General features: G+C 42.7%; 1 protein-coding gene across 10 annotated transcripts in view; it reads right to left on the bottom strand.

Moving 5' to 3' along the window:
- abi1a (abl-interactor 1a) overlaps positions 1 to 18,648 on the bottom strand; it is a 50,196-nt gene that overhangs the window by 25,626 nt on the left and 5,922 nt on the right. For all 10 annotated transcript variants that reach the window (XM_061063981.1, XM_061063983.1, XM_061063986.1 and 7 more), the window contains exon 2: positions 9,928 to 10,095. In XM_061063981.1, the coding sequence (XP_060919964.1) occupies positions 9,928 to 10,095 (168 nt within the window). The remainder of the gene's footprint in view (positions 1 to 9,927; positions 10,096 to 18,648) is intronic.

The following is an 18,648-nucleotide window of genomic DNA, read 5'->3' as shown; positions in this document are numbered from 1 at the left end:
GACACATTCTTAAATGGCATGTAATATCGTAAAAACCAAGCAAGACATGGTTATGAAATAAGACATGGCACAGGGTCTTATTAAAGGCCACTGCTGGCTGAGCGCTGAGATAAGCTCGTCTTTACAGCGGTCCAGGAATTGAAAATCCTTGTTCTTTACGAGGAGATTACGAGGAGATAATAACTAAGAAGCACACGTCTGTTAAACACATCAGAACCCTCGATTTTCAAGCGTACAGTACAGAACGATTTCCCACAATGGTGGAAGCAGCGAACAGGTGAAGAAGGCATGATGAGGACATGATCATCTCTTCTTTAGCGGTTTTATGTCCCCTTAGTGCTCTTTCTTAGCACAACTCCGCTCTCATCATCATTACCCATGTTCACCCCTGAGAGCGGAATTGAACAATTTGCGATGCTCAGTTTGTTCCAGCAGTTATTTTATGATAAAGTGCTGCGAGTGCTGAAGTGTGCTTTTCGTTTTGCTGCGCCCACTTACTCTTAACCTGCCTGCTTGGCGTCTACTACAGCTATGTCCTGAGTTATCCTGAAATAACATGCTCAGAAGATAGTCCTGAAAGCTGTTGCTTTTGTGGAATCTGGGAAAGCCAACACATGTAGAGCTTCTTATGTGCTCATTTAGCAGTGTCATTGTCGCAGACTTAGGGTGCGTTCGAATCGTCCCTCCTATCTCCTTTCACTATCCACTTCACCTTAACCCCGCAAAAACGTCATGAGGTCAAGGAAAGATGTTAGGAGAATTCATAAAGGACTTAGGGAAAGGCGATCTCGTTGCTCTGACAATCCGACCGCATTTTCCACTAGGCCACGTCATTAACTGCGACGGGCCGGCGGAGGTTAATGACGCGAGTCCGCCGTGTTGAAACTACAATGTTCCCGAAAATGGACTTCTTACCGGTGAAATAATCCTAATCACCACAAGGTTGGGATTGAAATAAAAGCAATATAGACTACCAGGCTACAAGTAAGAAAAGTGAAACCATCAGCTTCCTGTCCACTCAGAAATCAACATCAAATTAAGTATGATTATATGAAATGAATTGTTACATTAATGTAAGATATAAGATATAACCTACACATAATGTTTGAAGCATACAAATGCACAAAACATTCTTAAGTGAATGAAATATGTTGAATAAAACATCATCTTGATAAAAATGTCTCTTATCTTTTTATCCCTTGATCTGTGTCACTTTACGATCATCGTTAATGTTTGTGAACGGTCGGGTGCGCGACTCGCTTTAAATGTTGCGGCCGCAAGGAATTGTGGGGCGGCATATCTCATCTCCTTTCGTAAAAGGATGGTCCGGTGTATCCTATGCTAAAGGAGGTTATAAAGGAAGCACTGACCCACCTTTCCTTAACTTTTAGAGAATTCGAACGACTCTTATCATGGCCGCCACTTAAATGCTTCCGGGGTTAAGGTAAAGTGGATAGTGACAGGAGATAGGAGGGGACAATTCGAACGCACCCTTAGCCTGCTTTCTGTTGGACAGGCAGGTGCCAAACAATGGCGGTTAACTTGTGCTTGCGTGCAAAATTGTCAGCTTTTCTTTTGAAGACCCTATGGCTGCTGTAGTTCCCATTTTTCTATCTTCTGCTTGGCCCTCTGTCCAGCCTCATCCACAGGAAGAGTGCAATCCAACACTCCGCACCGAGCCAAACCGGCCGTGGAAGCGGGGTGCAAATGCCTCCGTGTCTGCTGTGTAACCCAGCGTGATTACAGCCAGAACATCTGAGGCTTGTCATCTGTGGAGTCGAGCAGTTGTCCGAAGGCCGTTTCTCTGAGCAGTTAGTGCAAAACAGAGAAATGCCAGAGCGTTCAATCTGCACTCCGAGCCAAAATGGGAGGTCAGTCGCCCCCCGTGGGGAGTTCTCCGTTTGGCAGCTTCTTGTTAAACATCCCTCGAAAAAAAAAAAACGGATTCCTCTGGTAAAATCTAACGACCCATGCGTGGTGTGATGAAGCCAGAAGCGGAGGTTGAGAGGGCTGGACGTGTGAAACCTTTGAGGGGTTGTTTCTCCCAGCAGAGAGAGAGAAAAAAAATAAAAAGCGTCTCCTGCATGCCAAGGTCGACGCTTTGTTTGCTAACACAGCACATATGGAAACACCTCGGCTGACATTAGCCAATCTTACTTTTGGGCTGAGGCCAAACGACTCCGACTGAGCTGTGAGTATACATACAAGCTGAGAAAGCAGTCTACATCATGCCCAGACATAAAGCCGGACAACAATGGAGACAACAAACATTATAAGATGAATCCCCGCTGCAGATGGTCGCTTCAGTACGAGGAAATACTTTTCTTTTTTCTGATCAGACTTGCTTATGTGAAGCTGTCAAATAATGGCCGTACTCTCAGGCGAAGCAGAACAGAGGTGTAGTGATATAAGATTTAATTGCAGAGTGGTTGCTGAGTGGGAAAATCATTTGTGGTACAAACGATGCTCTGCACTGGGATGAGAAGCAGGCGGAAGTAACCACATCTTCAACAGTCAGTTCCCATCATCACTTAGTCATATTTGACCTCACGTCAGGACAGGGTGGAGGAGAATGTGCATAAAACAACACGCTTCACACTTTACGACCCAAACAGAAGACAACAACTTCTGAGACGCCAATGCAGCAACGGTCTTAACCCGACACTGACGGACTGATTGAGATGAATTTGAATAGTTGATACATGTTTTTGGGCGAACTCCCGCACGCTGTCTACAAGAAACACATTTATTAGCAACGTTTCTGTACTGGACGTTAATAAGTCAAATCAGAACCAAACCAGTCTATTGAAAACATCCTAAAACATGTTGGACTTATCTTTCTTCTACACACCTGTCTAATTCTGTGAATGCAGTGTTGCCCACACATGGACGATACCTGGGCGGGCAACCCAGTTATATATAACCGTTTCTTTGTTAATTAAATAAATAAAAAAATAAACAAAATGCTACCATTTTCACTTGTAAAATGTTGTGGCTTCAGTGATTTTGATTTTGAGCAAGGCCACATTACGCTTCTGAAAATATTTAATTTTAGTCGTGCAGCCTTAGTATAAATGTATCTATTTATTTAAAGTATGGACGGTGCACATTAATGAACATAAACATGTTAATATGCCAGATTGTAGCCAGTTTCCCTCTGTCGTCCCTTGGCAGGTTGGTGGTAGAGACACATACTGTATATATAGCATAGTGACCAAGTTAAAAGAAATGTTAAGAATGTTTGAATGTGTTTGAATGAGAGCTAAGAGATGAATTTAAATACATTAAATATACCGCTTTTTCACAAGGGGGCTTGAGCTGATCCCAGCTTTAATTGGGCGAGGGGCGAGTTTGACACAACTTGACATTTTCCAATATCAGACCCATGTCTTTAAACTTTATTAACCAGTGCCCAGAGGCTTCAGACCACACACACACACACGTCGCTATAACCCACTGAAAAAATATCCAACAGTGAGGGGAAAAGGGAAATAAAGAAACTCTCTACAAGGTTCTGTGCATCACACAGCCAGCAGAGTGGGAGAGACCACCAGGAGAGGCAGGAGAGAGAGAGAGAGAGAAATACACAGGCAAGCAAGTGGAGACAGCAGGAAACACACACACACACACACACACACACACACACACACACACACACACACACACACACACACACACACACACACACACACACACACACACACACACACACACACACACACACACACACACACACACACACACACACACACACACACACACACACACACACACACACACACACACACGGACACACACGGACACACACGGACACACACACATACACAGGGAGACCTATACGGCTTCATTTCCTGTTTGGATCAGTGCCATTCTTCCTCGATGGGAGGTCAAAAAGCCAGCACTGCAGCACACAGACACAACCTTTCAGTCTTTGCATGTGTGTGTGTGTGTGTGTGTGTGTGTGTGTGTGTGTGTGTGTGTGTTCTTATCAGAGTACTGCACACACAAACACACACAGAGACACAAGTAAGCAGCAGAGGGGATCGGTATGTAACAGCACATCTGAAGAATGAGGACTGGAATGAAAAATAAGCTGAAATTAAGAACACAAACGATAGAAAGCCTCCCGTGATTGGATAAGAATATTACTGTGTAGAAACAGCCGAGTCTCAGTGAAGCTCACAGCTGGGGGAGTGTACAGTGTGTGTGTGTGTGTGTGTGTGTGTGTGTGTCAGCTTACTGCATCCACACTACTGTTGTGCTGCTTCATCACTGTGGTCACTGGGTTCACTGGGAGCTCTGGCCAACTCCAAAATGTAAGTGGAAGCCATTTAAATCATTACAAACACAGCTGCACCAGCAGAGTGATGAGACGTATTCAAGATTTTCTACAAGCTAGGGATGTCACGATTTTAAACTTTTATACACTTCTAGTCAAACTAAAACAATATCGATATCTGTTTCGATACCATGGCAACATAAAATAGAAATCCCAGGCAGGTAATATTGGCTGCTTTTTTTTTTTTTATAACTACCAAAAACTGAATTTTTCCTCAAAGGATAAGTTGAACAAAAAGTAGAAAAAGGAAACACCTTTCAGAAATAATTCAAACACTCTGGAAACACAATTTTCTGTAAAAGGTGAAAAACTTAACACTTCCATGCAGCCTAATCTGAAATAATCATGTTGTGGTTGTGGAATTTTGTTTTTTTTAATTTTTATTTATTTACATATATTTTATTCGTCCTGCTTTATTCCTGCATTTAATTTAAGTTAATTATAATTTTTGTTCGTCAGGTCTGTTTTTTTTTTTTTTTGTCTAGCATTGATAGTGTTACCCTTGTTGGGTATTGTTCTATATCATTTGTTGTCTGGTATTGTACTGTTGTAAAAAAAATTGAAAAACAATAAAAATGTTGGTCATAAAAAACACAAACACTCACACTGCATCGTCTCTGTACTTCCATTTAAGGTTTTGCTGACCAGAGTTTCCCACAATCACTCCCTGATAGTGACTCATTGTTTCCTCCATAACTGCCACACTGCCATTAGGCTGAATAACTGCTCATTTGTTCTCGCTTATAATATACCAATAAACTTTTTTAAAAACGGAGCTGAGGGGATTTTCTAAAGAGGGGCGGCACACTGAAACAATAAAAAAAAAAAAAGTTGGTATTTATAGCTTATTTATAGCTAGTTTATAGCTAGTTGGCTTCTAGCGAGTGTGAATGCATCCTCTTCTATTTTTAACTCAAGGGTCTTCATGCTCAATTTGCCAGTAATGCCTCTTATCTTTGCTTTAGTTTTAATCTACTCATGAAGCCGTGCAAGGACTGAGGATGCAACAGTATATCATTCATTGCACAAAAGTTGCAACAGAAAATGCCATAAATAGGGATTGAGGAGCTAAAAATGCTACTAATAACCGCCGGCGGCCTTGCTTGTGTTTCTCCAATGACTCAGGGGGTTCAAGGTCAGTTTAAGTCCAGGTTACTTTACATGTAACAAACAGAAGTGCAGGTACCAAGAGATTAATAAAGTGTTAAACATGCACAAACTAAACATCTAATTTTGTTCCCGTCAGTTTCAGTTTGTACGCGAGCTTCTCCTGTTGAAGCTCCTTAAACTGCTCTGTTGTATCATCTTTACAAACTCACTGCAAAGCTGCCGCAGGCTCCAAAAACAACAACAAGATTTTCAGACCAGAAGTTTCAAATACAGCTCACGTGTACCTGCATGCCTCTGGCTTCACTCTTAGAAAGCCACATTTATGTTCTGCCAATCGGATTTGAGGGGAAATCTCTCTATGAAACTTCAGATCTGGGGCTGGAAGATAAAAAAAAAAACAGATCCTAATCAAACAGACAAACCCACACCCCTTTTTATCCTCACTCTCTTCTGAGTGTAACACACAGAGAGGTTTCTCAATGTGAGCCACTTTCTTCCACGGGGGGGGGGGGACAGACAAAGCGCTGCCTGTTCGCAGCCTCTTAGCAGCCACTTCACACACACACACACACAGCACAAGGTGGAAGCCCCCCTGAGCTGCTCTATTTCCCCTAAAGCCCCTCTCTGCATCAGTGCTGCTGCAGAGAGACCCCGGCATCATGAATGACAGTAACAGCAGGGGAGGTGGCCACACAAACAAAATACCTGTCAACACAAACACAGACATGTTGTGCATGTGTAGCCGCTCACACAGATTCACAAACAGGTTTCCCTCTTGTTGAATCACAACACATCCTCTGAATATCAATGAGCTGACCAGGGAAACAATAAACAGGAGCACTTTCAACACACCAGATGTTGTTTACAATCATGTTTGAAGACACTTTAACTCCTGTATACGACATTTAAAGACTTACATATAAACATAACTTTGGGTTGGATCTATTGAAACAAGTGGGGAGTTCTGCATCCTGATTTGAGAAGACGGATTGGTAAATGGACTTGAGTTTGTACAGCGCTTTTCTAGTCTTCTGTCTACTTTACACCACAGGTCACACCTACACATTCACACACTGATGGTAGAGCCTGCTGTGTAAAGTGACCATCAGAAGTAACTGATCCCATTCATCAGATTTACACCGTCGAAGCAGCGGGAGCAACTTGGGGTTAAGTGTCTTCCTAAAAGGACACATCGACATGTCGCTGCCAGAGCTGGGGATCGAACCTCTGACTTTCCAGTTAGGAGACGACCGGCTCTACCATCTGAGCCACAGCCCCCCCCCCCAGACACTGGTTTCCTTACCAGACAAGTCCAGTGTGTTGTGCTTGGTAGGTATCCATCTCAGAAAGAGGCATCGGGTTTCAGTCTGAGAGATGCCACCACACCCTGACCAGAGCGAGCGCGCTGTAACCGTGGGCAACCCGGAGGACATGTCTCTGACGCCAGACAGCGTCTCACCACACGCTGACTGACGCGTTAATGTAACAGAGACAGTTAGTAGCTGCAGGCATTGATTGCTGTAGGCGACGGACAGAAACTGACCCAAAGGATTCATTAGACGACTGCAGAGAGATGATTACTCACAGCCTGTAAACGCTGGTTGTGCAGGACGTATTGCCCTGCGTGAACTCAGTGATGTGATCGGCAGTGACTTAAAGCTAATGTGAAATGATGATCTCTGCTTCAGACCTTTTCAAATGTGCAAATGGCATGTGTAGTTTTTTTTTGTTTTTTTTAACATGACTGAAATGATTTGTTTCTTTTTTGTAAGATTGGTAAACGGAGGAAAAAGGAAGGGTCGCCAGAAAGTTTCAGTGACAGACTGTCACGTAACCATAGTAACTCACCCACACCTGACTGCAGGCGAAAGAGAGAGAGAGAGAGAGAGAGAGAGAGAGAGAGAGTCGGTGTGCTGCTGACGGATCACTCTAAGCTGCACGCACAGAAAAAAGTGATAATGTTTTGCAGTTAGCCAACACAGCAGGGATTTTTCTAACTTTGGCTACCAAACTCTGATCCTCAGTGACATTAATGCAGGTCACAGCGTTTGTTACAAAAGACACACAAAACAAAAGCACAAAATGAATCATACTTTCATGAGCACAACATTGTTAGCTGTGCTGTTAGCTGGTGGCTGGCTAATGGGGCATCGACTTTGAAGTACACACAGATCCAGCTCAGGAACACGGAACAGCCAACGTGCATGGCTCACACTCAGCTGAACACGAACATCAGCATGGATACTTGAAAATGAAACCGTCGCACACTTCAGTCTGTGGATGTCCTGAAATTCTCCTTGTTCTACATAAAACAGCTCTGGAATCTAAAATGACGTTTCTCATCTGAAGACTTCTTCACAAAGTCAAAACAACATATACCCAGTCAGGTCGATGCTTTCCTCTGCATCACACATGCAGCAGAATTCAACACCTGCCTCAAGGGTAAATCTCATCTCCCATGATAAGTGGGGGCAACACGATAATGATCCACCTCTGAACGGGACAGTGGAGAGAGATAAAAAACACCCACAGCCTGCAGAGCTCGCAGCCCGACCTCTTTGTTATTAAAACAGAGATACGCTTCATTACACCGGGAACCTCTCCTCTTTTCTAATCCATCAAGAAAAACAACTAGAAGGAGAAACAGATTGTGTGTGTGCAGGAAGCATTAGGCGTTCAGACTCTTCTAGTTTTTCCAGTTAAGAAGGTAAAGCTGCTAAATCATTCAGATTTCTAGAAGAGGAAGATGAAAGTGATACTTGGTTATCAGCAAGACGCTAATCAGTTTGAACTTTCGCTCCACTTCTGCATTTCTTGAATTGGAAAAAAAATCAGGGAGGAAATGTTTCTTTTCATTTTGTCCAAAAAGTAAACAAAATGAGACGCTGGTAGCCCGGTGGTTAGTGTGCGTGCCGCAATGTACAAAGCAACAGCCCTCCAAGCGATCTTTCCTGAATGTCATTCCCACTCTCTTGTTCCAGTTTAAAAAATATATTTTATTTTATTATGGGGCTTCGTGTGCCTTTATTTAGAGACAGGAAAGTGGATGGAATCGTAAATCTGGGCGAGAGAGTGGGGAATGACATGCGCGAAGGGATCCACAGGTCGGATTTGAACCCGGGCCGTCCGCTTTGAGGATTACATCCTCCGTACATGGGGCACGCGCACTAACCACTACGCTACCGCCGCTTCCCCCTTGCCCTGATTTCCAACTCTACTTGAACAGTGAACCAGGCAAGCAGGGGCGGATCCAGGAGGTGGATTCTGAAATCTGACTGGCTATCTCAGATGCCACCCCAAAAAAACTAAACTATAGACATTTTCACACATGCACCTCGACTTTATACCCTGTGTGAACACAAACATGCCACCCTGATCAAAAAAAAAGTCAGGACACGCCCCTGAAGACCATAAAGAGTTATTCACACTTGTTGTAGACATCGAAGTCAGTCACAGATAATGAGAGGTGATACTTTAGTCTTGGCTTACATTGTTTCATATGCTTTTCTAATGTGGCTCAGAGGGTTGTCATAGAGACGGAGGCAGGCAGTGGTGTCGCTGTGACCTTGGTGTCGGCTGAACGCTGTCTGTCAGGATATTGACTCAAAAACCTGAAGGAGTGTAAATATACCTCTTTTTTTTGGACTCTCTCTTTTGCCTCTCTTCGCTTGTCACCATCCATCTTCAATTTCCCTCCGACTCCCCTCTGATTTGCTGGATCCGTCGCTCTATCCCTCTGTCTCTCTCTCTCTCTCTCTCTTTGAGGCCCTGGAGTCTTGCAAGCCCTCTTTCCTTCCATTAGACTAAAAATCTGACCTTCAGTGTATCCTGAAAGAATTTCTGGCACTCTGAGCACTAAGGAAAGTACAGATAGAAGACATGGGAATGAAAATAGGAACCAGCCTTTCCTCTCCATACTGTTTTTTTTTTTTTTAACAAAAAACAGCTTATTTTTAGTCTAAATGTTTGGATTCAACCATGAGATTGTTACAGTTATTCCACGTTACACTGAGTTAATGCATCATATTTCTACATATAATCTCAATATAACAGCGAGTTAACTGGCAGACCTTTAATAACATGACTGTTTGTGTTGGTGCTCCTCTTCACTGCAAAGCAATAAACACGGGGCTTAAAAATCTAAAAAGACCGATTGTGCTAAATGTCTTCCAATATTTGTGAAAGTCTGAAAACGACAGGAGCATAAAAGAAAGACAAACAGAGAAGCAGTCATGACGCTGAACACACACAAAGACAAACAGAAGAGACTGAAACCCTCAAAAAAAGGGGAACCATGGATTCCACTGAAGGCCTCGTACTGTGTTTGAAAATAACCGAGTCTGTGTGAAAGTAAGAGGAGAAGTGGGAAATGTGGGGTACCATTCTTCACAGCTGCACGCTCTGTGGTTTGTGTAAATGTGTGCGTGTGTGTGTGTGTGTGTGTGTGTGTGTGTGTGTGTGTTGGTGTGTGTTCTGACCTGGGAGATGTGGTTGATGGAGGACTCCATGCGCCGCAGCTGCGAGGCCTGGATGTCCAGCAGCTGGAGCACATTGTTGGCTAAGGCATTGATCTGGTAGGCCACGCTGGCCAGGGATTGGGTGGTGTAGGCTTTGGTCTCCTCCAGAGCTTTCCTCTTGTCCTGGGCCTGTGCGCAGGAAAACGGGAAACGGAGAGGAAGGGGGGGGGGGGGGGGGGGGAGATGGAAAACGTAACCCAGTTAGTATTATAAGTGTAGCGTAACATAACATTTACATCCATCCTCTAGCCAAGGTCAGGTCTCATTCTCACGATGCCTCACTATCTCTTCGGTTTTGAGATGATGTAACACTTCCTGAAGCAGCCATATTGGAAGCTTTGAAAACTGAATGTAAGACGTTTCACCATTGAAGATTTGGATTTGGAATTTGGAAAATCTTTATTGTCGCCGAGAGGCAATTTGGTTTGCAACAGAGGTCCATACAGTCAACACATCCATAAAAAAACAGCACAATGACATAAATACATACATATAAAACATAACTACCATGATATCACCGTGATGGACGTGAGTGAGATAAGGGACAAAGGACCAACAGTCCATAGTAAAAGTGCCTACAGCTTATTTAAAAACCCAACAGCTGATGGAACAAACGACCTCAGGTATCTATTTGATTTTGACCTCCTTACTTTAACCTCCGCCCTGTCGGCAGAAGTCTAAGCTCTGCATGCAGGGGGGGTGCTGAGGGTCTTCCGAGGTGGCCTTTGCCTTTCGAGTGGTTCTTACTTGAAAAACATGGCCGAGATCATTCAAGTCAACTCCAACTATCTTACGGCAAAGTTTAACAATATTTCCCAGCCTGTTTTTGTTAACGATGCTTGGTTAGCTTGATAAATCTAACATACACGTTCATCAAAGCATAGCCACATTTTGGTTATTTTGGAATAAGAAAGTCAATCTTTAAATGTGTATAAACACATCAAACAAACTCTAGAAGATTTCTAGGGTTTTCCCTTTACAAGCTTTCAAGTGTTGGCTAACGCTAACATCTAACGGCACAAGCGACGACACAGAGAACATGTATCTCTAAGATGTGACTTCAGAGATCTGACAGTATGTTTTGATGCACAGCTGTTGCTAAAATCTGCTGTTATCATTATTAGGGATTCAAAGTACGGCTAAGATTCAAGCTAACTACCGTAGCTACAAAGGTATGTTGGTGGCACGTATTTAAGCTTGACTTGAACATTTCATTGTCAAAAAATTAGTTTTGGTTGAGTCTGTTTTCATCTGTATGTGTATAAAAGAAAAGTTACATTTAAATTCAAAGAAAAGTAAAGTGTAGCTACCAAACAAGCTTCTTGCTAGTTAGCAGCCAAAACAAGAAGCTAGTTTTGTTGTTGTTGTTTTTTTTTTGCTTTGCTAGTAAGCTCTCTAGCCAGCAAATTATGTTTTAATTATGTTAAATTCAGCTTTAATAAGAGATACTTCACCATTTATGTCTATAGGAAACGCTAGGTTAACCAGGTCAATAAGAAAAGTGTGCTTCTTTTTTTATATGTTAAAGGCTTTATATGCGATTTTTTGATCCAGCAGATGTCGCCCTTGAGCACCAGCATGAAACCAAAACAACTGGCGCTGCATTGTTGTGTTAGCATGCTAATGCTAGAAATCTTTATTATGCTGGTATCTTCACACTGCATGTAAATTTACCTGAAATGAGCGTGATCTAGAAACACAGTTAAGCAGTGAGTACAGTATGTTATTCTTCTTTTCTCTAGTCCCTCAATTAAACAACTTTTATACGCGAGGGGAGGAGTCAGCCGGCCGTCCAGGCGATGTAAACAAAGTGAAGATAGGACTCTGAAAACTCTGAAAACATCACAGACAGTGGGACTCGGGTGTTACACCCATTGTAGACAGTCATGACTCACAGAGTTATTTTCAGAGGATATACTTGATCTCTATTATATTTAAGTGTGAAGAATCGCATATAAAACCTTTAAACGAGCCAATACAAGCTCAACCTCATAATGTTTGGAGAAGTATTTGTTCCCCACAATAACCTAAATGTGGAAACACAAACACACAACTACCAATTACAAAGTAACTCGTTCTTATTAGAATGAGGTTTGTATGATTGTTTTGTAAGAATGGAGAGTTTTCCCATACGAAACACTGTCAGTTTCAAAAAGTGGCTGAACCAGAAAAGCTGCGATAATGACGTGTCATACATCAAACAGGCTGAGGCAAAGAGCCCAGCTCCAAACAGAGCCACCATGTTTGATCTCTGCGGGCTCTCAACCAACGCTGCTCACTCGTAAAGTCCAAAGAGCGCGGCCTGGAGGGACGACACGGGGCTTTGATAACAGGCTGCTGTAAGAGGGGAGGAGATGATTACTGGTCGTAGTGGTTAGGGGGGAAAACGAGGGGGGGGGGGGGGGGTGGAAGGGAGCAGTCTGCCACATGAACAAAGGGCCAGAACAATAAAAACTACCATGTCACTGTGTGTAACATTACTGATTCCTCTTGGCAATGCGTAACTAATCCAGCAGCAATCCGTCCGGCTAAAAGCCTTCTGACCTGGAGAGCTGCCGTGTCGGTTAGCCCCGGCCCGGGTGGGGATAGTCGGGGCTTCTTTTAGCGGGGAATCAGAGCAGCAGATGTGTTGTGAGATAACAGCCTCGGGAAGGAGGAGAGATTCCTCCAGAGGGCTCAGAGCAAAAGGCCATCTGTTGAAAGCACACAAGTCATTCATGTGCACACACAGACACCTACTACTGACACTGCAATATGCAACGTGGTAGACGAAGGAGCAGCTGCAGGAAAATATACGAATCAACAAAAACAAACAAAACAAAAACAGCCTTTCATCCATGGCGGCATTTTTTTCAACTTGCAAGAGGAGGCTGTTTTTTTTGCTGTATAGGGACGAGATTTTAAACAGATTACTGAACAACATATGTTAGCCTGTGCAGAACTGCTGGCCTACATATCACACTGCAAGTCAGGGACTGTGTTTCTGTTATTCTTCTGAGCACTACAGCTCAATTACTGCTGCTAAATCACTATTTCTCAAAGCTCTGAATACAAACAGACTGGATTTAGTAAGTGGCCTCTTTGATATTACACATAAATGTAAGTTTCCTTAATAATGAAGTCCTCAGACAATCTCAATATTATTTTAAAAATATATTTTTTTAATCAAATATCTAAATAAAGTTGGTCGGCCCTCCCTCACTGAGAGACGCAATAACCACTGGCATCTTTTTTTATCTATAAAGCCCTTACTGGAAAGCTTCCATCATATATCACCTCATTGTTAAATCTGAACCCTGCTCCATGTTTAAGCCGCTCGAGTGAGAGGCTGGTTCTCCAGGTTCCTCATGCCAGGACTGACCTGGGGAAAACTGCTTTTATTGTTAGTGCTGCAAACTGCTGGAATATTTTACAACAGGACCTGAATTTGAGCACTTTTAACCCTTATGGACACTTTAGAAATATTATTTTTAACCGCCCAGTACCTGACTGTAACTGTTTTATTAGATTTTAATTACTCACTTATCACTGTAGTCATTTCAAGCTTTTAAATTATTTTAGTGTATATATTTTATTGCTCTTTTATTGATTTTATTTTCTGTAGTAGCTTTATCTTGTTTCTCGTTGTTTATCATTTATGTATGTTTTCTCGGCATCATGAGGGTCACCCTCAATGATCTCGCCGAGAACCTAAATAAAAAGGTTGATGATGAAATACCAGATGAAAAAAATTGGGTATGCAAGTTTAAAGACGTGGTTGTTAATCAACAAGCAGGGAGGTTTTCCTGTTGTTGTATTCTGGGAAATGTAGGAACAAAGGTTTTGATGTGTTACTTGTACTAGGGGCAAAGGTTGTCAAAAATGGCAATACTGAGAGAGAGAGAGAGAGAGAGAGAGAGAGAGAGCGAGCACGGCGGTGGTCTGTTTGAATTCACAAGTCAGTTCAACTAGATAATGAGAGATATTTGAGATGAAATACTTTAAAATTGGCCTTTACCCTACAACAGAAGAGACGGTCTAAATTGCACAAATAGACCTGAATGTTTATTTTTTTACCTCTGTTGATGATTTTTTATGTTTCGCTCCTTTAACAAGGTTGATATCATTTCCAGCAGTGTGTGTGGTTTTATGTTACTTTACGAGTTCAGTTGTGTGGGGGTTTACATATTTTCTGTTGACTGTCGTTGTAATCGTAAATCTTCACACGATCTGCACATGATTGCTGAAGTGTGACGTGTTAAAAAAAAAAAAAAGTCATTTTTTTGTATGTCTCACAAAGTCCGAGCTTCCAAACGAAGAACAACAACAGTTTTTTTAAGCAAATGTTCTTTAATGGCTGCGATCCACTTTCACACCTCTTGAGTTTATCTTGTGTGTCATTTATTCTTGATGTCAGCGTTAATGTTCAAATAGCCGACTCATTTTTTTAAGCTTCGGTGCACAAACACATTGTCTTTCTCACAGCTACAAGATGAAACAGAGCAAGCTGGCTATATCAGGATCACATCAGAAGCTGTTGAAGTAGGCCTTAAAATTAGTGCAGCGGAGACTATTAACAGTCATCCCCTCTGTTACGGTTTCACTTTTATTCACCCTGCAGCGACTAAGTAACTAGAGCGAGTCTATCCCTTCTTACCCTGGTTATCATGAGGTTACCTTAAATTAATAAAATGTAATTATTTTAATACAGAACTGAACCTGTAAAAGAAAGCCAAATAATTCTGGCAAATTGTCTTTGCAATTATTGAGAGAATGACCCAAACTGCACAAGTTTACAGCGGTGTGATGTGAGGTCGGTGGTGGGCGTTGGGAGGACAGATGTGACACTTGATTGCATCCCCACTGGCAGCATCTTAGCATGCCTTGTCCTGCTAAAGCCCCCTTGTCCTTTTGAATCAGAGGCTGGATGACCATAAATCCTCTGATTCAACCAGATTTGTTGCTAAGTTAACCAGGATTCCTCCCTCGCTACGACATCAGGAAACAGCAGATGTGAAGTAAAAAAAACAGCGAGAGACGGTGGAGAGAAGAAAGAACAAAGTGAGTGCATGCGCTGTGCAAAAAGGTAAATAACAGAAGCGCAGAGGTGAGTGCACGATATCACAATAGGAGATGCAGAGAATGGGGTAAGCTCCCAGAGAGCTTCAGAGCTCCAGGGGCATTTTATCTCATATTTCTGAGCTGAGTAATGACTGGAAGAGACTGCAGAGAGGATCCAGCAGGCAGTATAGTAGACAGGCTGTCAGCACCTCAGCTGAGCTTTAAAAAAAAAAAAAAAGGAGTACAAAGGAATGCATGGCCCGTGTAAACACAATGAAATTATAGCTGGGAGCTGAGGCAAGCTGGATAATCAAATAACCAGTTGAATACAGCAAAAAAAATACAGTGTCAGTGTAGCAACGGTTTGTTAGCAGAAATGTTTAAAGATATTAACTGTGAAGGCTGTTTGTAAGCATGTTGAAGGGCACAAGGAAGGAGTGGCAGGCGATAGAACAGTTCTGTTCCCAAAGACGTTATTCAAGATTGACGATTCAAAAACGTTGTTATCGGCTGTTATCATGCCAAACTGGATGGGTGAGTGCTGTGCAATCATGCTTTTTTTTTTAGCATGGCAACATGTTTGTGTGTGTGTGTGTGTGTGTGTGTGTGTGTGTCAGGGCTGAGTCACAACCTCTGTGACTTACTGTAGATATGAAGCCAATGTGGAAGTGCCAAAAACTGCAACTCTTCAAGATGCCACTTGAGTAAATCCCAATTAGACCCCATATTAAAAAATGCCCAACTTTACAGCAGAATTCAACAGTTTTCCATCCTTGCACAAAAAAAATGGGTTTGGTCTCTATGACTTATTTAACCATTCATTACAACCTGCAGAAGTTGGTAACATTTATAGACGTCACCTATACAACTGTTATTAAGGCTTTAAGTGCAAAGCTGTGATAATAAGATGGGTTCTTTTAAATGACCCAGTTTGTGCTGTCTGCCAACCTCAATAAGCATTTTTACTCCAATGAATCATCCCAAATGGAATATCATTCTTTGGGAAATACTGTCATTGTGTGTCCAACACCAGCCGATGAATCAGCCATGGACACAAAGCTTTGAAAACCTTTCCAACCCCCTCGCTCTTTTTCTCCAAATATGGTCACTTCTGGCTCCAAAAGCAACAACACAGCAACCACTATAATGCCCATCCCGAGGCTTCAAAACTTCAAAACCAACGGGCGATGGGTGATGTTCCAGTGGCTGTGTTATTTTTATACAATCCATGGTCAGAGCTGCTGGCTGGGTTAAGACATGTTGGAAGGAAAAGTCCAGACTTCCTCTCTGGGGATGACAAATCTTCAACCCTCCACCCAGAGGCCTGAACATGAGCAGGAAACGGACAAGATGAGTATCCCTCCTAACTCCGGGACATGACTAACGGAAAAATCAGGGGAAGTTAGACAAAGTATGTGAATCAAAACTCATGAGTAGATCTCACTGAATCATCCCTCCGAAGTTTGGAGCATGAACGCTCGGCCTCTTGACACAGGGTTTAAAATAAATAGTTCAATGACAGGCCAGATCTGTTTGTGCTGCGCTGAATGTTCAAACATGTTGTTACATTTGACAACTAAACAGGGTTTCCACTGTGCTATCTGCTCCTGAAATTTGCACAGCTGACAACCACATTTATGTGCTCCCACTTGTCCGGAGGGGGAGGAAATGCTACAGGAACAAAAATAAAACTTTCAGGAATGTTTGGAATTCTGCAGCATGTCAAAGATGTTGCAGAAATGTTCCAAGTGTTGCCGGAGAGCGAGGGACGCATGGACGGATACAAAACAAACACACTGTAACGGAACCAAAGAGGGTTTGTTTTTCTGATTCTGTGAGCTGATGGGTTAAGAGAGGAAACAGACACAAGTTGATGACAAACAACTTCTCTGGCGTAAACCTCCCACAGGTGCCGATGGCAAAAGGCAGTGCAGAATGAGTGTAAATAAAACTGGAAGGTCGTGGAGCTCACGTGGCGCTTCACAGCCGTGTGATGTATCGACCACTGGTCACTGCAGACTGGACACGGGGAGATAAGTGTGACGGCTGAGAGCCAGCGCTCTGCGGGTTGTTGTAATGATGTGGCCGCCTGACGTCCAGCAGCTTATTCAGAAAAGATGGAGCCAGTGAACATGAGATAACACAAAAGATGAGTTCTCCAGTTTTCCTGGTCATTAAACAGTGATGTATTACAGAACAGACGGAAGGTATAACCCAATATTGACTCTGCCAGCTGAGACAGAATGGTTTAGATAATGCCCGAATAGATTTCCTAAGAAAAATGACAATGTCTTATTTCCTCCTGCTGCTTCTTCTCTACAGCAGCAGGTTAACAAACGAGTAAATCTGGTGAATTATGATGACATGAAAGGACGGGTTTATGGCGATGTCATTACACAAAAACTTAAGAGGTAGCTGCTTCATTTATTTCCATGATGATCAAGCTAACGTTTCACTCGCCTCATTTGAGACTAATACACTCTGAATTACCAGTCGGTCAAAACAATTATTATTATTTTCACATGTTGGCTCTTGATGATGGTTATGAAATGTTATGCTCAGGTTTGTGTCTCACAGTTCTGATCCCCAAACCACATCTTAACAGGTTCATACCAAAACTATTAGTGCTCTCACAAAAAACTGGAATCAGTACAACAACCGTTCAGTGTGGAAATGTGCTAAAAGAATATCAGAATAATATCTAAGTCAAACATCTCATTGAACTGAGGTTGCTGGCTCCAGTGCGTTTCAGAAGCATGAGCAATTAATGGAGATCAATTGTCTTAATGGTTTTAGAGTTAACCTATTGATCTTTCTCTGGATACACAGCCTACAAACTGTTTGTCTAATGGACGAGTTAGCCGGTTTACAAATGGAACTGTGAGAATTTCAACAACAACACACACGGCAAATAATCTGCAGACTTCCAAGACTTGAATCCTTCCTTCAGTCGCAGCTCTACAAAAAAAAGAAAAAAGAAAAAGAACTCAGCAGTGAGTTCATAATTCTTCCTCGTCCACCTGAGGCAGATGGAGGCTGACAGAGAGGCCATAAGGTCCACCTGACCTTGAAGATCTGCCAACGCACAATTAAAAATTCCTTCAGTACGTCAGGGAAGAGTCACAAAGGGGGGGGGGGGGGAGCAGCGCGCACATGGAGGGAACTCATTAACCTTTGCTGAGTGACTTGTTAATTGTTTCGACCAGGCAGAAAGTCACTTTTCAACACCTGAAACAACACAATTAACTGATCCAAGAAGTACAAAACAAACATTCTGGGTCAGACCGACACAGATGGTGTTTGGATTATTCATACTAAACGATGCTGAAAAAAAAAAAAGACGAATAAATCAAACTCCAAGGAGACATTTTGAGTGTGAAACAATGAGTCAGTATACTCTGAAACTCCTACATACACTCCATCCAGACTGAATCAGATCGGTCCAACAGTCTGGACCGATAAAACCCCAGTCTGCTGAGGGGGTGGAGTGGCAGGTAGTCAAAAGGATGAATGATCCGGTCTGGTAGGCTGAGAGCCGCAACGCCACTCTCCATGCGGCGAGGAAAACCAGGCCACTCCAGAGAGAGAGGGAGAGAGAGAAAGTGAGAGAAACTGAAGGACAGGAAACGAGGACTCAGAGTA

This window comes from Labrus mixtus, chromosome 19 (assembly GCF_963584025.1).
Source record: "Labrus mixtus chromosome 19, fLabMix1.1, whole genome shotgun sequence".
Taxonomy (NCBI): domain Eukaryota; kingdom Metazoa; phylum Chordata; class Actinopteri; order Labriformes; family Labridae; genus Labrus; species Labrus mixtus.
This window is presented reverse-complemented; position numbering and strand designations above follow the sequence as displayed.